The sequence below is a fragment of the Cololabis saira genome, chromosome 9 (genome assembly GCF_033807715.1).
Source record: "Cololabis saira isolate AMF1-May2022 chromosome 9, fColSai1.1, whole genome shotgun sequence".
Classification (NCBI taxonomy): Eukaryota; Metazoa; Chordata; class Actinopteri; order Beloniformes; family Belonidae; genus Cololabis; species Cololabis saira.
This window is the reverse complement of record NC_084595.1, coordinates 16,780,449-16,802,264: the sequence shown is the minus strand read 5'-3', so window position 1 is coordinate 16,802,264 and position 21,816 is coordinate 16,780,449. Positions and strand designations below refer to the sequence as shown.

General features: G+C 41.3%; 1 protein-coding gene across 1 annotated transcript in view; it reads right to left on the bottom strand.

The window, feature by feature from the left end:
- Window positions 1-2,827: 2,827 nt before the first annotated feature.
- hs3st1l2 (heparan sulfate (glucosamine) 3-O-sulfotransferase 1-like 2) overlaps window positions 2,828-21,816 on the bottom strand; it is a 35,736-nt gene continuing 16,747 nt past the window's right edge. Inside the window, exons 2-3 of the mRNA XM_061730609.1 lie at window positions 9,894-10,315; window positions 2,828-3,824 (exon numbers count right to left, since the gene is read on the bottom strand). Coding sequence (XP_061586593.1) covers window positions 3,159-3,824; window positions 9,894-10,187 — 960 coding nt within the window. The 5' untranslated portion in view covers window positions 10,188-10,315 and the 3' untranslated portion in view covers window positions 2,828-3,158. The remainder of the gene's footprint in view (window positions 3,825-9,893; window positions 10,316-21,816) is intronic.

Below are 21,816 nucleotides of genomic sequence, written 5' to 3'. Positions count from 1 at the left end.
CTGTCACACCACATCAACAGTTCTGAGACAAATTAACCTCTCGTCATTGTTTCTAAATGAACAAATATTTAAAACCAGAAGGTTTAATAGTTAGAATTACTAACGGTTTAACCTTTACGAATGTTTGTTTCTCCAGAGGCTAAGAAAATAAAGTTTAAGCGCCCGTGTCCGAGCAGAAAACCATCGGTCTGTAGAACAGCATTTTAAACGAGAAGCTGAAAAACGCCTAATAGGACGTATTTCGGTGGGATCCTGCAGCAGACTTGAACTGTCGTTGCTTTAATCAACCCGTCACGACCTGTCAGCCAGAGCTGCTCCTTTCAACTCCGATACATTAAGGTTAAAGCCTTTGAACAAAGCCGGGACTTAAACGCGCCGCCCCCCCAGTGACCTACAGGTGTAATTTGTTCCAGCGCGGTGGTGAAACTTCGTGTAATACTTGGACGGGAATGACTTCACGATGAGATGGAGCACCGGCTCGCTTTGATCCCTGATGTGAAGAACGCCGGGCCGACGCTGACAGAGAACATCTCCATCTCTTTGAGAGCGAGGCGTTTCTTCAGAGGCCTGTCAGCGACTCTTTATATACGTGTCTGTATGTTTGATGTCTTTAAACCCTTTAAAGGTATTGTGACATCATTTTTAACATGCTTTTAACACTATTAAAAGTCTTGGCCAACATCCCTCAAATGTGTCTAAAAGAGTGTAACAAGAAAAACTTCACTCTAGTTCTCTTTTCCTGGCTTTTTATTAGTGTTTTTTTGCGCCGTGAAAAATGCTTCCTTTCCCCCCTTTCCTGTCAATCATTGTTCCGCTCCTCCTCCAAACCTCCTCCTCCTCCAGCCATACGCTCACAGCGGCGTCGGAGCGACAGGCGAAGCATGCACGTAAAAGCAGGAGGGCGAACCACAGCAAACAATCATAAAAATAAAGGCATGTAAATAAAGTGTCCCCTTATCTTAAGTCCAGTCAGTGGCCGCGGGTCTTCTTAGCAGTTTTCCTCCGCTGATGAGAACAGAAGAGGCTGTAAACAGCTCCGTGTTAAGCCTGATTTATGGTTCCGCGTTAAATCGACGCAGAGCATACGCCGTAGGGTTCAGCGTACGGTGCGCGTCGCCGCGTAACCCTTCGCCGTAGGTTCTGCGTCGGTGTAACGCGGAACCATAAATCAGCCTTTATGGTGCGCTGGAGAGGAGAGGAGACAGGGAGCTGGGTGGAGGGGGCGGTGATTTAGCGGGCCGTTACGTAACGGCCCGCCAGCAAACCAGGTGCGCCGTTTTTGCACAGTTATGCGGAAAATCCCAGAAAGCACACAATACACTGAATGTTAAAATTTCGTTGTTTTTTGGGTGTAATTGATGTCAAGACACCCAACAAAACACAAAAAATCAAGAAAAATGTGTTTTTCATGTCACAATCCCTTTAAACCTCTAAGGTTTTCTCGGGCGGCAGACTCAGCTGAACGCTGAAAACATTTATTATTATTTATTATAAGTCAAATATAAGTCAAAACTAGTAAAACAAAACAAACTAGTGCAAGGTTAAGAAGTGAAGTTAATTTATATTTGACAGCTGTAAGGCTGAGATGTTGATGTCATTTATATTTGCATTAAAATGCGTTTAAAATATTATGTTATAATTTACAATAGTTAACTATTTACATATTTATGCGTTTAAATATTTGCAAGTGCATCTTTAAGACGGTTAAGATGTTGAATCTGCCTTGATTCTCTCAAGTTTACCTTAATTGAAGTGCTCGCTTCTGATTGGTTAGTCACGTGAGAAGTGTGAACCAGGAAGTAAACAATATCGTGAAGTGTTGAGAAAGTTATCGGTCGAACCCTCACGATACACAAACAATAACCCTGGACGGCCAAAACGGTCAAAATTAGGGATTTCCCGATCAGGTTTTTTTGGCCCCGATCTGATTCCGAGTCATTTGATTTTGAGTATCTGCCGATACCCAGTCCCGATCCGATACTTTCGTAACACATTAAAAAAATTAAACAAATTTGGCCAACCAGATATACAGATCCAAGTTGGCCCCCATTTTTATTTTATTCTTATTTTATCATTTAGCACTTAAACGGAGCAGTTCTCTACGAGGTAGCTTAAACAATCAAGTAATAATAGTGCGACTATTAACTAGTAAAAATAGTGCAAATTTAAACATATATTTGAATTAAATAAAAACAGCAACTCAACTTAAAATACCCAGCAGGCACGTAAACAAATAAGCGAACAAAAAGTGCAAAAGTGTCATAAAGTAAAGCAGTAATGTACTTTTTAGACTGTACTCTTACTTCTTACGGTCCTTTTCTGGCTTAAAGAATAAAATGTTTATTTCCTCACGGTACCGTGTCCATCACGCTCAGCTGAGGAAGACGACACTTTGTCCGGTTTTCAATCACCGTTGTAACTTAACTTTTATTTATTTACCTCCGCTGTAACACCACAAACAAAAAACTTTATTAAACTCACTTTGCATGACACAGCCCACACTCCGCACCCCAACCTCCCCCATAGCTTTCTTCATATTAGCAGCGTTATCGCACAAAATTACGTGGACCTGTTGCTTGTTCATACACCAGTTGCTTAGCATTTTTTCCACAGTCTGGTTGATGCACTAATTAAAATAATGACAATAAAATAGATATCGGATCCCTGATCGGGATGCAACGTTCGATTTCAATCAAGTCTGAAACAGCGTGATCGGCGCGATTACCGATCAAGTCATCAGATCTGGACATCCATAGTAAAAATAGACCAAAAGCTGCTCGGAAAGCATCAAAATAAACACATTTTAAATAATGACGTAAACAGGAAGTGCAGCTAAAAAAGTTTAATAAACACACAACAATTTTACAGTGAAAAAAAAGAAAGAATCAAAGCAAATCTGAGATTATTTACATCGATTGACTTTCAAAGCAGTTCGGTCACAGTGCAATAGTCCGTTCAGACGCCTCTACTTCTACGTCGCCTCAAAGTTCAGGAAACACGCCATCGGCTTCGCCAGCAGGTCCTCAGACTGTCCCGGCCACTTTTACACCCGAGTAGGACAAGGAGACACGATCATGTATTAAAGGGCCTAGAAGGCTCTTATTGTTTTAAAAAATCACACGAGTCGCTTTCCTCCTCTGCAGATCCTCGCTGCCGGATCAACACCAGGAAAACGACCTTCCCACCATCTCGAAGAACAACTTGTTGGGGTTCCTGAAGTACCGGCACAGCTTCTTCAAGGCTTGGGCGCTGAGGGGCGCGTGGGGTCGGCCCTTGGACTCGTCCAGGCACTTGTCGTGTCCCGCGGAGAGGAGGCAGTAGAAGCCCTTGGTGGTGTTGAAGTAAAAGTTGCTGGGGTTGATCCGGGGCGGCAGGTCCAGGAACCTCTCGGCCTTCCTCAGCTCCGGGAAGGGGTCCTGGATGAGGGCGTCTCCGTCCACCACGTGTATCTGCTCCGCAGGGAAGAGCTGCAGCCAGCGGGCCAGGTGCTGGTGGTACAGGCTCCTCTGCAGCGCCTTGTACCGAGGGTTGATGTGGCCCTGCTGCAGCAGCAGCTGCTCCAGTGGCTGGTAGGGCTTCAGCTGCGTCAGGCGGTTGTGGAGGACCTGCGTGTAGTCGGACACCAGCCGCTCCGCCGGGTCCCGGACGATGAGCAGCAGGCGGACGGCGGGGTTCATGTCCAGCACGCGGGCCGGAACCTGAGGAGCCGCGAAGTACCCGGGGGTTTTCTCCACCGTCAGCTGGCTGGGGAGGGTGACCGGCATCTGGGCCCGGTACCAGTCTAGACCCCGGCGGTAGTGGTCCTCCACGTTGAAATAGTGCACCTGGCAAACACACAAAAACTGGGATTTATCTCTTAAACTGGAATTTGAAGAGTTTTCTTCCTCTAACCCAGGCATCTGCAACATGTGGCTCTTTGTCATCATGGTAGCAGCTCCCTTTGGCTCTGAAAAACCCCCACGAACATAAATAAATTATATTTCTAAATCCATTTTTATTCATATTATTAGTTTATTTTGTTGGGCAGTTAACTTGGGGTTTCAGTTGATGCCATCTAGTTTTAAAACAACTATTTTTAATTTCTAATTTGTCAACCAAAATATACGTCAGTCACATAATGTCATCAGCCATATTCATTTGCCTTCATTGCCAATGACGCCGGTTTTACCTTCGTGCTTGAAATGTGGCGAGAAGATAACAAACAACAAAAAATGTAACATTGAAAGACATTTCTAAAAGAAGACCTCTGCATTTGCCAGAAAATACCCAACCGAACCAGAACTGCTACGAAAAGCTGAAGAGAGCAAACTATCTTCCAAGAAATGGATTACCTCCCAACAGTCAACACCGCTGGTGTTGTGACAGCTCTGGAGGTCATAAAGAGGGAGAATATATGAAAAATTTGTTCATAAAAATACCAGAGCATCTATTCTTTTATTCATCTATTATTTTATATTTAATTTTAAAGCTGCTAAGCTGCAGCTAAAAGTTTTATTTATATCAAAGTTGGGGTAGTTTTTATTTTACTTTTACACAAATATAGACTTAAATAGGTCTACAGCTCACAGTTTAATTTATTTCAAAGTACGCCTACAAATGCACTTCTGTTGTTATATGTAGTGGTTGTAATGGCTAAAATAAATAAAAGATGAAAACTCTTAAAATTTCGGTTATTTTTTGCGGCTCCCAACAATTTTTTCTCGTTGAAGTGGGTCAAAATGGCTCTTTTGATAATAAAGGTTGGAGACCTCTGCGTTAAGCTCATATTACTGCACCAATACAACTTCTGACCACACGGTGGGGTTTAAATCTGAGATGGAGACGTCAATCGAAGTTACTGTAGCCTCGCCCCCAGCTCCTTCAGCAGAACCCCGCCGGAGTATCTGCAGAGCTGCCGTCAGACATTTACAGCGGGACGTCCCGTTCAATATGTCGACTCGACGTATCTACAAACAATTATGGACGAGGAAGTGATAGCGCCTATCCATCGGCCAAGCCAACTGTCAATCAATAATATTAGAACTACACTGAATGTTTTATATAAACTCTCCTTCACATCTTATTTCTGCTCCAAATTGGACCTTTTAACTCGCTTTTGCAGCCTCTAGGCGTCAGTTGAGGAACTGCAACCAAACTTTGACCCGGAGGTTAGATGGCTCCCGCTCGGCTGGGCCGGGCTTGTCCTGTAATACCGCGTTGGAACACTAGAGGTGCACTTCTAGTGCTGGGGTGGTCATGTTGGAGCTGATCCCCGCTCTTTTCAGGTAAAGAAAAACAGGGGTACACCTAGTGTTGTTTCTGTCAGCCTGTTTCAATTTGAGTTTTAGTCTAATCTTTGGGTCAAGCTATCATTTTAGTTTTTATTAGTTTTAGTCACGTTCAAACTCCTTTTAGTCGTGTCAAGTTTCAGTCGATTAAAAGTCTGAGCATTTTAGTCTTATTTTAGTCAGAATTGTCCAGGACCATTTTAGTCTAGTTTTAGTCAAATATTGTATTTAGCCAAACCCATTTTACAATTCAAACAAGGTTATCTTATTATTATATTATTGTTACCTTATAGACTCAAGAATACATTCATTCCAGATACAGACGACTCTAATTTGAGTTTACAACATATTTATTTTTCCGCATTTCTCCCCATCTTTTTCTTTTTCCACGACACATTGGGTTTTCTTTTCCACGTCTATGTAGGAAAGTGTATCCAAAGATGGTTCTTCTTCTTCTCCCAGCCCCAGAGAAGATCCCCGCGTGGCCGGCCATCGGCCCCTTTCTCTATAACTTTGTTTTTAATTGACGTGAACCTAGAGCTCTGCGTTAACAGCATCAGCCTCTAACCTGCAGCTGCATCTTCTGGATCTGATTACCCGCTGCAGCGACTGGGATTGAGGACGTGACGTCACCCAGCAGCAGAACTAAACCAGAGGAAACTACTTAAAATATGGATATTAAGGATCTTTGTTAGAACATTTCGTCTCGTTTTGGTCAACGAAAATTAAGACACATTTTAGCTTTCTGTCTTCATAAAGCTAAAAGCTAAGTTTTTATTTTGTAATCTACATTTTAGTCTAGTTTTTATTCATCTACGATATTGTATTATTATTTGATTATACATTTTCGTTGTGTCACGTCTCGTTTTCCTCAGGTGATAAAGGTTCGTTGACGACAATATTTAGTCATAATTTTTGTTAACGAAAGCAACTTTAGGTACACCCCTAGACAGATCACCAGTCCATTGCAGGGCCTTCTCATTATCATCTCAAACAAAAGTTGACTTTATTTTGTCCCTCTCCCATCTAATTAATTTGCTCTGTGGTGCCTTAAACAACTTAAACTGATATTTTTAACTTTAGCACTTTAGTTTTATTTTGAAAGGTCGTGTTTGCTCATTAACAGTTTTGCACCATTGTCTGTGCCACTCCTGCATCCCGTCCCCGGTCTTCACTCGCCCCAGAAAGGTTATGACTCATGGGTTTCTTTGTTCTCCGCTAGATGAGATGCTCAATCATTTCTGACTCATTTTTGAACTTGATCGATTTCTTGCCGTCTTTTTCTTCTTTTTTCACTCCTCCGTATACTCCTCCTTACTCCTTCTTGTCTCCGTGCAGGGATGCATCGCTCAGCATCATGATACGTCGATGGAGAACTGGAACATTTAAGCTCATCAGCCAGATTACTTCTGAGTAAATTAACTTTATTAAACGATCAGTTTGTAGCCTTCCTGCAGTGTTTCGGGATCTAACATGATAAATAACAACCGTTTATATTGTAAAAGTGTAAAAGATGGCTTCTATGAAAGCTCAGTGGAAGTTGTGAGACGCTCTTTGAAAAAAAGTCAACTGTTTTATCCTTTTAAGTCTCTTGTAGATAGATGAAACAATACTGTATGAAAACACTTTCAAGCATCCCTTAGTCATAGAAGAGAGGGTTTTGTGTGTTTTTGCCGCACTGGTTCCCCAAACCAAAGTGGAAAACCACCCCACGGAGCGACAGCGAGCCTCTTCCCCTCCAGAGAAAACCAAAAGCATGACAAGAGGCAAGGTTTTATGCTTTTATCAGAAGTGCCTTCAAATGCACGATACAAGAAAAAAGGGTTAATGGCTGACTTTAAAACAGATTCCGGTTTGATAACCCGCTCAGAGAATCAGTTTCTCTGAACCTTGGAGACACGAGTGCTTCTCAGCTGCAGATAAAACGGCTCCAGTTTAAACTGACGTGTTAAAAGTTTTGTCGACTTTCATGAGAACAAATATGGACATTTGTTCGCTGCTGTTTTAGGTTCTGAACAATAACGTGAAGTGAACACCGTCCACATGACGTCAGTCCCGCGTCGCCTTGGAGGAACTTTCGCCCACTCCACTTTAGCGTTAGTTCAGCTTGTGACGCACGAGGGCACGTCAGCTCTGGACTTTGACTGAGTTGCTGCTGCGACAGCTTCCTCTTCACCCGTCATGTTTGTAGATTTCATCATTAAAAGAAGATTAAATCCATATCACGTTATAATGTGAAATGTTTACGTTCTAACAATATATTGTTTACATTTGTACAATATCTTATCATGTTATTGCAATATATATTTCATGTTTGAATAATATATCATTACATTATTGCAATTTGCATATTATAACATCAAAAAATACGTCCTTACAATATAATATTTATCATGTAATAACGTGAAAAGTTTTTAGTTACGACGTGATAAACATGTTTATTGTAATAACCTGATATCATATTGTTCAAACGTGAGAAACAATATTGTAACTTTGTGATAATATATTGTAATTTGAATAATATATTGTTTATACAAAACATTTTCATGTATTAATGACTATCTTTTCTTTCACTTGGGTTTTTCTATCAGATTCTGGTGGTTGCTCTCGGGGCAGGATCACCTCTTGGACTGTTTAGATGTTTTCTCTTCTTTAGGTCAAGACAACGAAGAGAAATGGATGTTTTAAAACTGATGGCTCCCATCCTGTTTTTCCTAAAGTTTTAGTTTAGGGCCTAATTTCAGGAGGGAAGTTCAACAGTTTCTATGTTAAAATACCGACTGGAGGCGGTTCTGTCAACTCCAAGTATGTTGACTCGTAGTTATTTGAAAAGCTCCCCAACCATGATTCACCATGGCAACCACCATATGGACCAAATCCTCCCACTTTCATGATCAGAATCAGAGCTTTTGTTGAGATAAAGAATAATTTGAGCACATCTGTGGTTGGAAAAGTAAAACGGATCTATTTGATGCTGAGAGGTTTTGCATAATTCAGATGTTTAATAACTGTTGTATTACAGCAGGAGTGGGAAGTGGTGAAATGTAGGTGTGTTATACCGAATGTTGACTTTTTATGGAGGTGAAATCCTGAAAAATAATGGTATAAAAGTATAAATACGAAAGAGAAAAATCATCCGAAAAGCTTTGGTGGGAATATTTGTGCCATGAACTTGTACAGTATTTACCTACAGACATGGGAGTAGGATGCAGTTTAAATGAAAAAGCATGCAGTAGTATCAATTTCTTAATCAGGTAGGCTTTACAAGTTTTTACGGGTTTGTGGTCAGAATAAAGCGACTAGACTGATGTTCAGCATCTCCATTGTCAGGAAGGAAACCCACATTAGCAAATAAACACACACACACACACACACATTAAAAAAACATAACTCAAACAACCCAAAGCATTTGGTGTGAGGTGAAAGGGGGAGGCCACGTGTAACAGTGCGGAAAAAAGGTAACGCTCCAACAGAAACCATGGGGGTTGGCCAAACAAGCTGTTCGAATCCTCAAAACAATGTCCCAAATGTCCCCGTTCCAGCCCGATCAGCCCCGTCAGTCAATGACAGGACCTGTTCAGACGTTTCCTTGATATCTGATTAAATTAAACCCCTTTCATGTTTATTAAGGGCTGAAGAAACAGAGGAACTCTGGGTTTTTGGATTAAAACAGCTCTTGGCCAGGTTACGGTCAGAAAGTTACCATGGTAACAGACTCTGGGTTAAATCACCTCACTATCTGTTTCCTTAATTTCAGGTTCAACGTACTTCGAGTTTGCACTAAAGTTGCTTCAGCAACGAAAATTATGACTAAATATCGTTATCAACGAACTTTTATCACCTGAGGAAAACGAGACGAGACGCAACGAAAATGCTGGTCATGTGACGATAATGATAATTAAATATATAATGCAATATCGTAGATGAATAAAAACAAGACTAAAATGTAGATTACAAAATAAAAACTCTGCTAAAATGCGTCTTCATTTTCGATGACCAAAACGAGACGAGGGGCCGATGGCCGCGGCCACGCGGGGATCTTCTCTGGGGCTGGGAGAAGAAGAAGAGACCATCTTTGGATACACTTTCCTACATTGACGTGGAAAAGAAAACCCAATGTGTCGTCAAAAAAGAAAAAGATGGGGAGAAATGTGGAAAAATAAATATGTTTAAACTCAAATTAGAGCGTCTTCTGTATCTGGAATGAATGTATTCTTGAGTCTATAAGGTAACAATAATATAATTATAAGATAACCTTGTTTGAATTGTAAAATGGGTTTGGCTAAATACAATCTTTGACTAAAACTAGACTAAAATGGTCCTGGACAATTCTGACTAAAATAAGACTAAAATGCTCACTTTTAGTCGACTGAAACTTGACACGACTAAAAGGAGAATGAACGTGACTAAAACTAATAAAAACTAAAATGATAGTTTGACCCAAAGACTAGACTAAAACTAAAATTGAAACATAAAACAAAAACAACACTGGTCTGCACATAACTCGTGTTCTGAAACCTGCATCCTTCCCTGACCCACACTAGCATTTCTCCATCTCAGTCATGCTTGAGGATGACTGACGCTCAAACATCACGTCTCAACTGTACTTGTGGTCTCTGCTTTTACCTCAGCCTTGGCCACCTCCACATCCGGGTGCAGGTTGAGCATCTCCAGCAGGGCTCTGGTGCCACCTTTCCGCACACCGATGATAATAGCCCCAGGCAGCCGCTGCTGGGTAGCATTGTAAGAAGAGGAGGAGGAGGAGGAGGAGGAGGAGGAGGAGGAGGAGGAGGAGGAGGAGGAGGAGGATGGAGGGGGACGAAGAGGTGAACCCCCGCCGCGCAGGTCCCTTAAGCAGGTGGCCAGCTGAGTCTGTAGCAGCAGAAGCACCAGGAGCGCCAGCAGCACCGTCCACAGCATGGTGCCCCCCCCCACCGCCACACACACTCTCTCAGGTGGAGTGCTGGTTATGAGCTCATGGAGCTGCCGCGCAGAGGTTGTTGTCAGTCAGCAGGGTTCCTCCGGAGGAAGCTCTTTCACTTGAGAACCTAAGAACCGTGGAAAAGAGAAGAGAGGAGGTTATTTTCCTCCGTCACCGCCTGAGTCCTTACTACCACCACGCTGGTGGGAACGTGAGAGGTCTGGCAGGAAGAACAGGCCAAAAGAGATCGTTATAAATGTAAGTAGTCTTTCACAGGCAGGGGAATGTCACAAGAAAAATAAAACAACATCAATAATAACACGAATAAAACACTACAATAAAAGTAGAAATACGATAAAAACAAGACAATACCGATAAAAACTCCTAGAATAAAAGTACATAAAATCAACATGATGGTCATAAAACAACCCTCTCACTACTGATGTTTAAAGGCTCGGGGAAACAAGGGGGTTTTAAGTTTGCTCTTAAAAGCATCGATGGAGTCCAGAGAACGTAGAGACGGAGGAGCGGTCCAGAGCCTCGGTACGACGGCCTGGAGGGAGCAATCTCCTCGCGTCTTAAAATGGGTACAAGCAGTACTGGAGTTGAGGGGGGATGAGGGGGGATGGCATCCCCCCCTGAAATAAAAACGGTCCAAATCATCCCCCCTGTAAAACTGCCACCCTCCCTTTCCATCCCTTATGCCATTTCATCAATGAATGTGGTTTTACCGCTATTTCAACATTTAGAGTTATCACCAGAAAAATAACACCGGAAAAATAACGTATTCGACAATTTTCACCTTCAAGTAAATTTTCACTTGAAATGAGTAGAAAAATCTGCCAGTGGGACAAGATTTATCTTCTTATTACAAGCAAAAAAATCTTGTTCCACTGGCAGATTTGTCTGCTAATTTTAAGTGAAAATGTACTTGAAACAGGTGAAAATTGTTGTTTTTTCCAGTGATGAATCTTGTACTAAAATGAGACATTTTAACTAGAAATAAGACAAATATTCTTGTTAAGATTTTGAGTTTTTGCAGTGATCCATGTTACTTATCCTGTGAAGGACAGAGTCATATTGATAAGTTCAGAAAAGTGTTTTTTATTGTTGTGTTTTGATGTATTTGATGTAAGCCCAGTGGATATTTAAAGCTTACAGAAGGCTGCATTTAACTGCTGCTATGTCATTCCTGCAGTATTTCTGCAGGTGTTTTGGTCAGTGCTATTATTTGTAATATATTATATTATTTGTAATCAGCACAAATTATCTGTCCCCATATGATAAAATCCACCATCCCCCCTGATTTTTTTTTACAACTTGAGTACTGGGTACAAGGGACCATGAGCAAGACCTCAGCCTAATAGGTCCCTAATATAAGAGGGAGCCCGACTATGCAGAGCTCTAAATGTCAGGACCACGATTTTTAAGGTAGAACGAAAAGGGACGGGGAGCCAGTGAAGATGTGAGCCCTTCTATTACAGCTGGCTAGAATGACTAAAATGACTAAATGGAGATATCCTAGAAGACACAGGATGATATTTATAGTTTCAGCTGCAACTAAAGAGCAGGATTTCTACAAGTAAGTTCAGTTGCAGGAGTCTGTATCATATTTAGTCGTCCGGTCTCGTGTGTCTACTGCAGTTTATCCTCACAGGGAGGCCGATGTTCAGCCAGCTGAGCTGCCGTCTGCACCGCTCAGATACGAGAGCACTCAAAGTGTAATTTCTTTTCATCTCACATTCTGTAGCCGCGCGCACGTGTGCTTCTCCGACTGCTTTATGACCCCCGTGTGTCTGAGACGGCTCTGCATCTTAATATGCATCTGTCCGCGCGGTGCAGGGCGTCAGACCGAAAATATGGAGCAGTGATGTGATTATGGCCAGAAGATGTTAAAATATTAATCCAGGTCCGATGCAGACGGGGAGGAGATGATCTGAAAAGGAAAGCCTCCTCGAGGGGAGCGATATCACCCCTCCGAGTTCAGCCTGAGCTACTTTTACAGCGTGCTCCGATGCTAATCTTTAATTCAAGGCAGTTTCAAAAGTTCACTTTTGAATCAAAGATTGTCTCATCTGCTGAAACAACAAACAAACTCGTGGTCGGGCAACGTTATCCCTCCTCAGGTGCTTCACCACAGATCCTCGTGAGAGGGGATGTTGCTCCAGCAGGTCTGATTTCAATAAGCTGGTCTACAAGCTGCGAGGAGGGACGAGCACGGACTTGTAGCGAGAGGAAACGCGTGGGAACGAGTGACACGCGTGCAGATCACCTGCTAATGAGTCGTCAGCACGGATGCAGTTTCACAACGCCTTCAGATTGTGCTCAGCTTTGACCTTTTATCAGAGAATGAAATAAAACTGAAACATCAGCCAAGCTGGCTGGAATCAGGCTTAAATCGTGTTTCCAGACTTTTCTCAGAAGTTAATGCTGTTTCCTAATGTCATACGTCTATAACGTGTCTTAGGAAATGTTTATTTATGAATATTATTTGTATATTTTGGTTTCATACGTGTTTGTTTTACTGATAAAATTTGTGTTTTCTTTCGTTTTTCCACTGTGTTTTGTTGGTCATGTCCAGTGACAAGAAGAGTGGCTGATTGCTGGGACAAAAAATAAACACTAACCAAAGGCATCAGTTGGAGCTTTCTGAAAAGAGAAACTAAATGCTGGTTTCAGGGTGTGCACCTTTTGAAAATTCAGGCAGGTTTTCACTGTTTAAAGTCTGTTTTTTCTTTTTTTTTAACTGGATGTCACTACGTCGTCTTGGAAACTGATTGGAGCACTCCCACAGCATGTCAATCAAAGCTTTGGCTACCAATCCACGCCAGCAGAGCTGCCGGTGGACGTTTAACAGCGGAAAATCCCATTTCAGATGATTTTTCAGTGGTGAAACCAGAAATAGCCGATAGGTTTAACCAACGCCGGATTAGTACCAACCGCTCAATACTACCCCTTTTCCACCGAACCATACTTCACTTAGCTTGGAACCAGCTTTGTTGCGTAACGAAACCTGACGAGGATGTGTGAAAGACAAGCCAAGTGCACGTGCTAGCGGAGCTCGTGACATCAGAAGTGACATCAGAAGTGAGCGTGAATGGACAGATTTAGATTAGAAGGTCATGTTGTTTGTTTTAGCATCTTAAGCTTAAGCAGTCAGCTTGTAATAACTCAGGTGAAGTGGGCGTGTCTCATGACAACCTGAGATGGGCCGGAGTCAGCTCCTGCCAGTACGGTGTTGCCAGAAGCCTCAAAAGACCGGCTTCTTCAGAAATCCTGCATGTGATGCTAGAAAGGGCTGGTAAAGTTCTTCTTATGCAGTCTATAGTTTAAACGACCCCTCCCGGAGGAATCGGGATGCTGCCTGTCGTGAAGATGAGCGAAGGAAGAGATGAAGGGCTGGATTGTTCTCCTAAAAGCGGCGTCTTGTGATGTGAAAGTAGTCGGCAAATGGGAAAGGTTAACTCGTTTAAATAGAAGGTCCTGAAGACAGAGGGGCGGTGTTTTGTTATGAAAGAATTTATTATATTTATATTATATATTATATATTATATAAGATCCCACATTTTCTATATATATATATATATATATATGTATATATATATATATATATATATATATATATATATATATATATATATATATATATATGCATATATATATAGAAAATGTGGGATCTTTTGAGACATTGCCATACGTTGTGTTTTCTCTGCATTTGTTCATAAATACAGATATTCAGATTAGTCAAATGTGATTTTGTACTTTTATATCCTCAAGTCCTACTTGGTTTAATTTCAGAAGTTTATCTTCTCAGCTGTGAAAAGGGAAGAGTTAATTTACGAGTTTGCTGCACATACAGCTCATTAAGCGCAGGTCTGTCTGGCAGCACAGATGGAAATTATGACTCTGTTGACGGCTTTCTGGTTGCAGCCTGCTGCATTATGGGTTACGAGCCTGAGCTTCCTGTTCTGTCGAGAGGGTTCACATGTGGTGAAATTGTGGTAATAGCTGCAGAGTTCGATCAAAGTCATTATGTGCAGATTAATCAAACAATCAAAATCATATGTTGTGGTTTGCTGTGTCTTCCACTTCCCGATGTTCAAATACATGTTTTGTAGATGGTAAAGCTTCATTTCCATTGTTTTGTTGACATAAGTGGTTGGGAAACCACTTGGTTGACCAGGTTACAGGCAGATCAGCTGTTGTGTGACCTCAGTCACCTTGGAAGATGGATAATTCACAAGCACCGAGAAGGGGCAATAAAAAATAATTACAAAAAGAAAAAAAAATGAGGAGCAGTACTGATGATGTTTACTAATATCTTTTACGTACACAGTTTACGGCCCTATGAACTTGATCATGATATGCTGCCCCCAGGTGGTGCGACGCGGTATGGTTACTTAGCTTAGTCAGCAGGCATAAAGCCGCGCTTTGTCGCATTACCACTTCTGACCACATGGGGGCAGATAGATCTGTTGTGTTGACCGAAGCCTCTTACAGCTCGACTGAAGAGCAGTTTTGAGCAGCTTTTCTTCGTACAGGGCGCAGTCACGTTTATCAAGAAGCTGATGGGAACACGCCCACCATATGTCAATCAAAGTTAACTTTGCTCCCAGCGCCCAACTCCGCTGAAATATCTGCAGAGCTGCAATCAGATGTTTCCAGCAGGATACACCATTCAACATGTTGATTCAGAAACGACAGTCGCGTTTAGCCGACGTTGGGTTAGTACAAATGGATGGATGCTTCGCTAAGCGCGGAAGCATGACGATTGTGGATGAGGAAGTGATAACTGCTAGCCATTGGCTAAGCAGACTGTCAATCAGTATCATATCATATTAGAAATACATTTATTGCTTGATATAAACTCTCCTGGTGTGGTGCAAAAAAAATTCAGCCCCCTCAGAGTTGTCATGGGTGTTAAAATCAAACAATTGAGACCCAAACGGTTTTTTGAGCCCGGCTGTAAATACATCTATTTCTGCTCCAATAGCCAGACCCTAGCGGCCAGTTGAGGAACTGCAACGAATCGTAGCTCTGCATGAGCCTCAACCCAGATGCTCCAGCTGTTGGCGCTTGGTGCTGATGAGTGAGGACGGCCTGGTACGTCTATTATGGTCTATGGTATCTATGATATCTCTTTTGTTATGATGTGTTGCCCCATGTGGTCAAAAGTGGATTTGGTATAAAAAGTGTCTTAGCAGTTAACATGAAAAATGATAACATGTTAAAAAAAGGAATTCTTCATATAGAAAAAGAGTCGACCGGGTGCTCATTAGGGTGTGACCGCTGTAAAATGGTGCTCTTGAATCGGACCCGGGAGACAATGTGGAAAAATAGAAGCAAGAGATCCAGGCACTCGAGACGAAGTAGATAAAAAAGATAAAAAAGCCTTTATTCAAAGACGGCTCCCAACATGTTTCGACCTATCTGGCCTTCATCAGGGCAATAGCAATACTACATTTAGTTGCAAAAGTGAAGTTCTTTACAAACTTTTCTTACATTTTCAATCATATTTCAAATAAATCTGAGGTATGAATAGTGCAAGTCGACCCTATGGGTACTCCTTATTTTCTTCTTTTTTAAAGACGAGCTCCTCCTGAATCTATCGACTCCTGTGAAACGTTGCTTGTACATTAATGCATTAGTAATGATGACCTAATGCTGCACACAGCTAATATTTACACAGATGCTCCCTGCACCGAGCGCTGAGCAGGCTCTTCTCGTTTATGCTTGCATTAATTCCTCTCGCTCTAACCGAGTGCCTCTACAAGTACTTCTTCACGAGTAAAAAACTGGAAAACTACTTCCTTTCCTGGGAAAATCTGTAAGCAGTTACCATGACCGCTGGGATAGAAAATCCAGTTATACAGGAAGCTGAACACTTCGATAACAGTTCGTCTCACTAAAAAAACAAACAGCAAGAAACTTGCAACACTTGATTCAGGCAAACGGCACAAGTGGAAAATAAAATTCTTATTTTAAAAGATGTCATAATTACTTTCCACTTTTGTTAATTAGACGGAGTAAGTGCAGACAAAAACAAAAGTGTTTTGTGATGTTTTAAAAGAACAAAACCATTAATGACTCATTATCATTTGGGACAAGTAAACACGACCAACATTACTCCAAATGACTCCGACCACTTTAAAACCTCTCAAGCACATTTAGTGAGGATTTTATTCTCATAGTCAAGGCAGCTGAGACCGGCTGGCAACAAATCCCTCCTCCGGCGCCTCAGTTCGCCACATACGTTTCCTGCTGTTGCAATTATTATTGTTTCTGCCTTTATCATGCAGAGTTATTAATTAGAGCAATAATGCTCCGGTTCAGAGGAGGAACCCTGTCTTACATTGTTCCTGCAGCGGAGCACTAATTGCACCTTCAGGGAGTATCTCTGCACCCCCGACCTTCTGCGCCGCCCTCTGGCCTGGCGACACTGGCGTCATCCATCAGACCGTTGCCATCCCTCCCCGACTTCAGGAGGGAGTTTCAACAGACAGAAGCGTGTGTGCTCTTTGTTTGCTGATGTACTGCAGGTGTTGCGGGCGTGTCAACTGTTTCCACCAAGCAGGGAAGTTGAAGAGAAGTCTCCTAAAAAGTAGCGCCATTGACTTGATTTATCATTCGAGTTGAAGAAATATGAAGTTAGAGCTTCACTACGTGCTCACAGAGGGAAAATCCTGAGAATCTGACCCATAACGTCGGCTGTTATAGTGAACTGAACCGAGATGGAAGATTTCTCAGCCATGTGTGACTTTCACTCATCCAATCTGATCCTGCAGAAATGTGCAAATGAAATTTATCACGTCGCCATGGGAAACAGTGAGATTGAGAAGAGGAAAGAATCTTGACATTGCTGAGTATATTTCTGTTCTTCCATGCCCTTTATTAAAGCAAATTTTCTGTTAATAGGCTGCAATCATATGGTTCATTAATAGGGCTGGTGATGGTGCTGGTGCTGTTGCTATGCAATTCCTAGAGCCAGTCCCAAACAGGTTCTAAGAACTGGATGCTTTTCCGTAAAAGGAGTGCAAAAAAGAATAACAACAATGGAAATTGAATTTCAGTATGTGCAGATGCTTATCCTGGCCGTAAAGTTCTTGTCTTGAAAGTCGCATGCTTGCTTTACATTAGATGTATTTTTGATTGCGTGGTTAAATCCGTAGAAATGCATCCAGAATGTCCTGCTATGATGTCTGTTTTAAACCCACAGAGATTGTTTAAAAATAGTTGTTGCATAGTTTTGGTTGGCAAGGTTTGGGGGCCAGTGTGGCACCAGTTTTCTCGGCGCCAAGTCAATGCCGGCAGTCGCAAAGCAAAGAACTGGTGCTAAGTCTGGCACAGGCACCGAACTAGCACTGAAACCGCTTCGGTGGAAAAGCCCTATAAATAATATTCTGGTTCAGTAGGTGGAACTGAGAAGAAACATTCAAATGGTTTGCTTTGTTTAAAGGTAGGAAAGGATTTCTGGAAATCTATATTTGAAAGAAAACACAAAGAGCTAACTCTCTCCCGCCACTCCATGTGCTCCATGGGTCACTTCTTTTTGTTTTTCGTTTCATTTCAAATGTCGCAGGTGCCGACCTGTACTTGGGATCAGCAGTCAGCCGATGGACGGTGAGAAGAGCCTCAATTAAAGTGCCCAAAAATGTGTTCTGGATCAGAAATTGACCCCCCCCCCCCTCCGCATCCTCGCCTCATTAGAGTTAAACTATGCAACAGTACCAACAAGTGCCCCCTCTAGGAAGCTGTGAGTCGGTGTTAGATCTGCAGGATTGTTGATAAGATGGACATTTCACAGGGATCCAGGGGAAGAAAGCTGAAAACTGCAGAAGTTCGACACTTGTCACAAAGAAACTCGGAGTATGACGAGGACTAAAACTGGGAGCAGGTCATCTGTATGAGCAGCTAAACGGTTTTGAAATGAAGCAGGGCGATTTGCACAAGAGCAAAGACTTCTTGAGGCAGCAGACATTTGAAAGAAAGCAGTGCAAAATCTGAGCTGGGAAAGAAGAGAATCTACTCTTAAATTGCAAAGAAAATTAAAAATACTGCTTGTAACATCACCATGTTACGACGGAGTATTAGGGCCAAACTAAGACAAAAATTACGAGAATAAAGTCGTAATAGAATAAAGTCGTAATATTACGAGAATAAAGTCGTAAAATTACGAGAATAAAGTCGTAATAGAATAAAGTCGTAATATTATGAGAATAAAGTCGTAATATTACAAGAATAAAGTCGTAAAATTCCGAGAATAAAGTCGTAAAATTACGAGAATAAAGTCGTAAACTTACGAGAATAAAGTCGTAAAATTCCTAGAATAAAGTGGTAATTTATGAGAATAAAGTCGTAATATTATGAAAATAAAGTGGTAATTTATGAGAACTTCAGAAATTCACGAGAAGAGCATCTTCTCCCTGTGTTAAAATGAGGAATATTGAGCATCTTGTGAAGTTATATTTATATATTTATAATATATTACAACTTTATTCTCGTAATATTACGACTTTATTCTCAAAATATTACGACTTTATTCTCGTAATGTTATGACTTTATTCTCGTAATTTTTTTGTCTTAATTTGGCCCTAATACTCCGTCGTACCATGTTGTGCTCATGTGTGAAGATGTTTCTTGGTTCACCTGTAATCTGCTTCACGTAGATCGGGTGCTGAAAGTCTGAGTCAGAACTGAATATAAGGTGAAGTGGAAAACTGTGAGCTGAAGCCAATCATAAAGTGAGATTGGCACAACTCAGACAAAGAAATGTGTGTGTAGATGTGTGTGTTGCAGAGATTCACATGTCTTGTGTTATGGTGTAGTTTGACTCTAAGCTGGAATATTCACCCGCCTTCACTTCCACCTCACTTTTCCTCTTCCTCCTCCTGCTCGTCATCACCGGCCCCTTCCAGACCTCACCATTGTGTGTTTACCTGGATCAGCTAACGAGCCCCCAGCACCACGTTGATGGCGATGCCGGGCCGCAGCCTCTTAGCTGTGCTCATAAATAAAACAGAAGCAGCATCTTTCTGCCCTGAAATATTTTTTGAGTCAATGCACTTATAATCTTGACAAGCAGGAGAGGAGACAGACTGGGATTTGGAAATGAGAAGCGGCTCCTCGGACATGTCAAAACCAGGAAAACACCAAGCGTTGAGAAGGCTTTGATCGAGGGGTAGAAACAAGGTTAATGCAGTCTCGCCCAAATATCATCACGGGAAAAACTGGGCCACTAAAGTACACCACCATAGCTGCAAAAGTTCTGCTGGACCTCAGTGCTGCTTTTGATGCTGTAGATCAGCATTTTACTGCACAGGTTAGAGTGGTCAGCATTAAAGGGACAGCTCTAGGTTGGTTTAAACTATATCTGACAGATTCCAGTTTGTTCATGTACACAAGGTTTCTTCAGAGCAGACGAGGGCTAGGTGCTAGGGCCAATCTTGTTCAGTCTATACATGCAGCCCTTGGAAAGTATACTCCAGAATCACGGCATTAATGTTCATTGCTATGCTGATTATATACAGGTTTATTTGTCTATGAAGCCACATGAAACAGAACTGCGAACCAGGGCCGGTTCTAGAAAATGATGACTAGGGCTGCATCTCAGATCAGAGGGGGTGCACATGCCTGGCACGTTATTCAACACTAAATTATGCATTTTCTCATAATTTCAAGCGGAATGATACTAGTTAAACAAGAATATTTAACGTGTATTTCAAATGCTTTATTGCAGCAATATTGCTGCAGAACAAAGAAAATGCTACATTTAGTCTGGGCTACCTCACCCATCAGATAATCTACACTGCAAAAATTCAAAATCTTAACAAGAATATTTGTCTTATTTCTAGTTAAAATGGCTCATTTTTAGTCTAAAAAAATCTTATTACACTTAAAACAAGATTCATCACTGGAAAAAACAACAATTTACACCTGTTTCAAGTAGATTTTCACTTAAAATAAATAGAAAAATCTGCCAGTGGAACAAGATTTTTTTGCTTGTAATAAGAAGATAAATCTTGTTCCACTGGCAGATTTTTCTACTTATTTCAAGTGAAAATTGACTTGAAACAGGTGAAAATTGTCAAATAACAAGTTATTTTTCTGGTAATTACTCTTGTTTTAAGTGTAATAAGATTTATTGACTAAAAATGAGACATTTTAACTAGAAATAAGACAAATATTCCTGGTAAGATTTTAAGTTTTTGTCAGTTTTTTTTCCCGTCTTTTCAACTGAGCATGCAAACACATAAACTAAGGGTGCAATGCTTATGCACCCTCGTAGAACCGGGCCTGCTGTGAACCAAACTTCAGGTATGTCTTAGGGACATCAAGAACTGGATGTCCACTAACTTTTTACTCCCAAATTCTGATAAAAAAGAGGATATTGTGTTTGGTTTTAGGAAGAGATTAGATGGTGTTGCGATGGCCTCTAGTGCCACTGTGAGAAACCTTGGAGTTATGTTGATCAGGATTTGTCGTTTAAAGAAACAGCATATTACCGGTAATCAGGTTTATGATGCAGTATTTTTCCATGTTTGTAATATCGCAAAGATTAGGAGCATTATCGTAAAACTCTGAGTTCTCCTGCTCATGGATAGTTAATACTAATATATTGTCTTTTGTGCCTTGACATTATATCTGTGTCTCTGCTCTCTGTCTGTTTTCTCTTTTTCTGCTCTGCCCAGCACGGCCTCCAGCAGGAGGGCCCCCTCTTATGATCCAGGTCCTGATCCAGGTTTCTTCCCTCCTGAAGGGGAGTTTTTCTACGCCACTCTTTGGTTTAAGGTTACTCTTCTGCTAGCAGAGTTTTAGCTGTCTTGTTTATAATTGCTCGGGGCTACCTGCTTTGGGTCTCATGAAAACCCAGAGTTGCTAAAACCAATCATCTAAGTGGTGTCCCACTCGAGCTAGAGCTTCGTGATGCTAGTACTTTTTCCATTTGTGCAGATTTTAATGCTGATAATAAAAGCTGCATGAATGGATCTTTGTAAATGGACCTTTTCTGATATTTGTTGTGAAGAACTGAATAGAATTGAAAAGTGAAGCAATACATGTTTAAAAAGCGTACTTGTCTGTTAATGATCTGCTACAGGAAAAAGAAAAGAAAAAAAACCTCAGGTTAATAATAGAGATTTCTGAAACTGCTGCGAGACTTTCGGCCGTCTCTCCGGAGCCAGATGAGGAAAAACATCAGGTAAATCAGTATTCACCTACTTCATTTTAGAATAAAACCAAATAAACTTCAGCTTGAAATGTTTTTCATATAGTATGTCTGCGATGATTTCAAATAAGCATAGTTTTCTATGATTTTGACCATGAATCATAAGAAACAGTCCTTTTATTTACTCATCGTTGAGATGGATGTTGCCCTTAAAATAAGTCTACTGCAACCGAGTCTCGATTATAAACTTTCCACTTGTTCTACTTAACATAAAGGGGATGTGCTTTTCTTTTCAAATATCCTTTTACACTCCACTCCTACACAAACCAATATTTACTTGTACATGTCCCATTTTAATAAGAAAAAAACAACTCTAAAATAATCATTTTTCTAAAAGAAAGACATTTGTGCTCTCCTTAATCTGCGGGGCCCCTCTTCATTTGCACCGCATGAGCTCTAAGTCG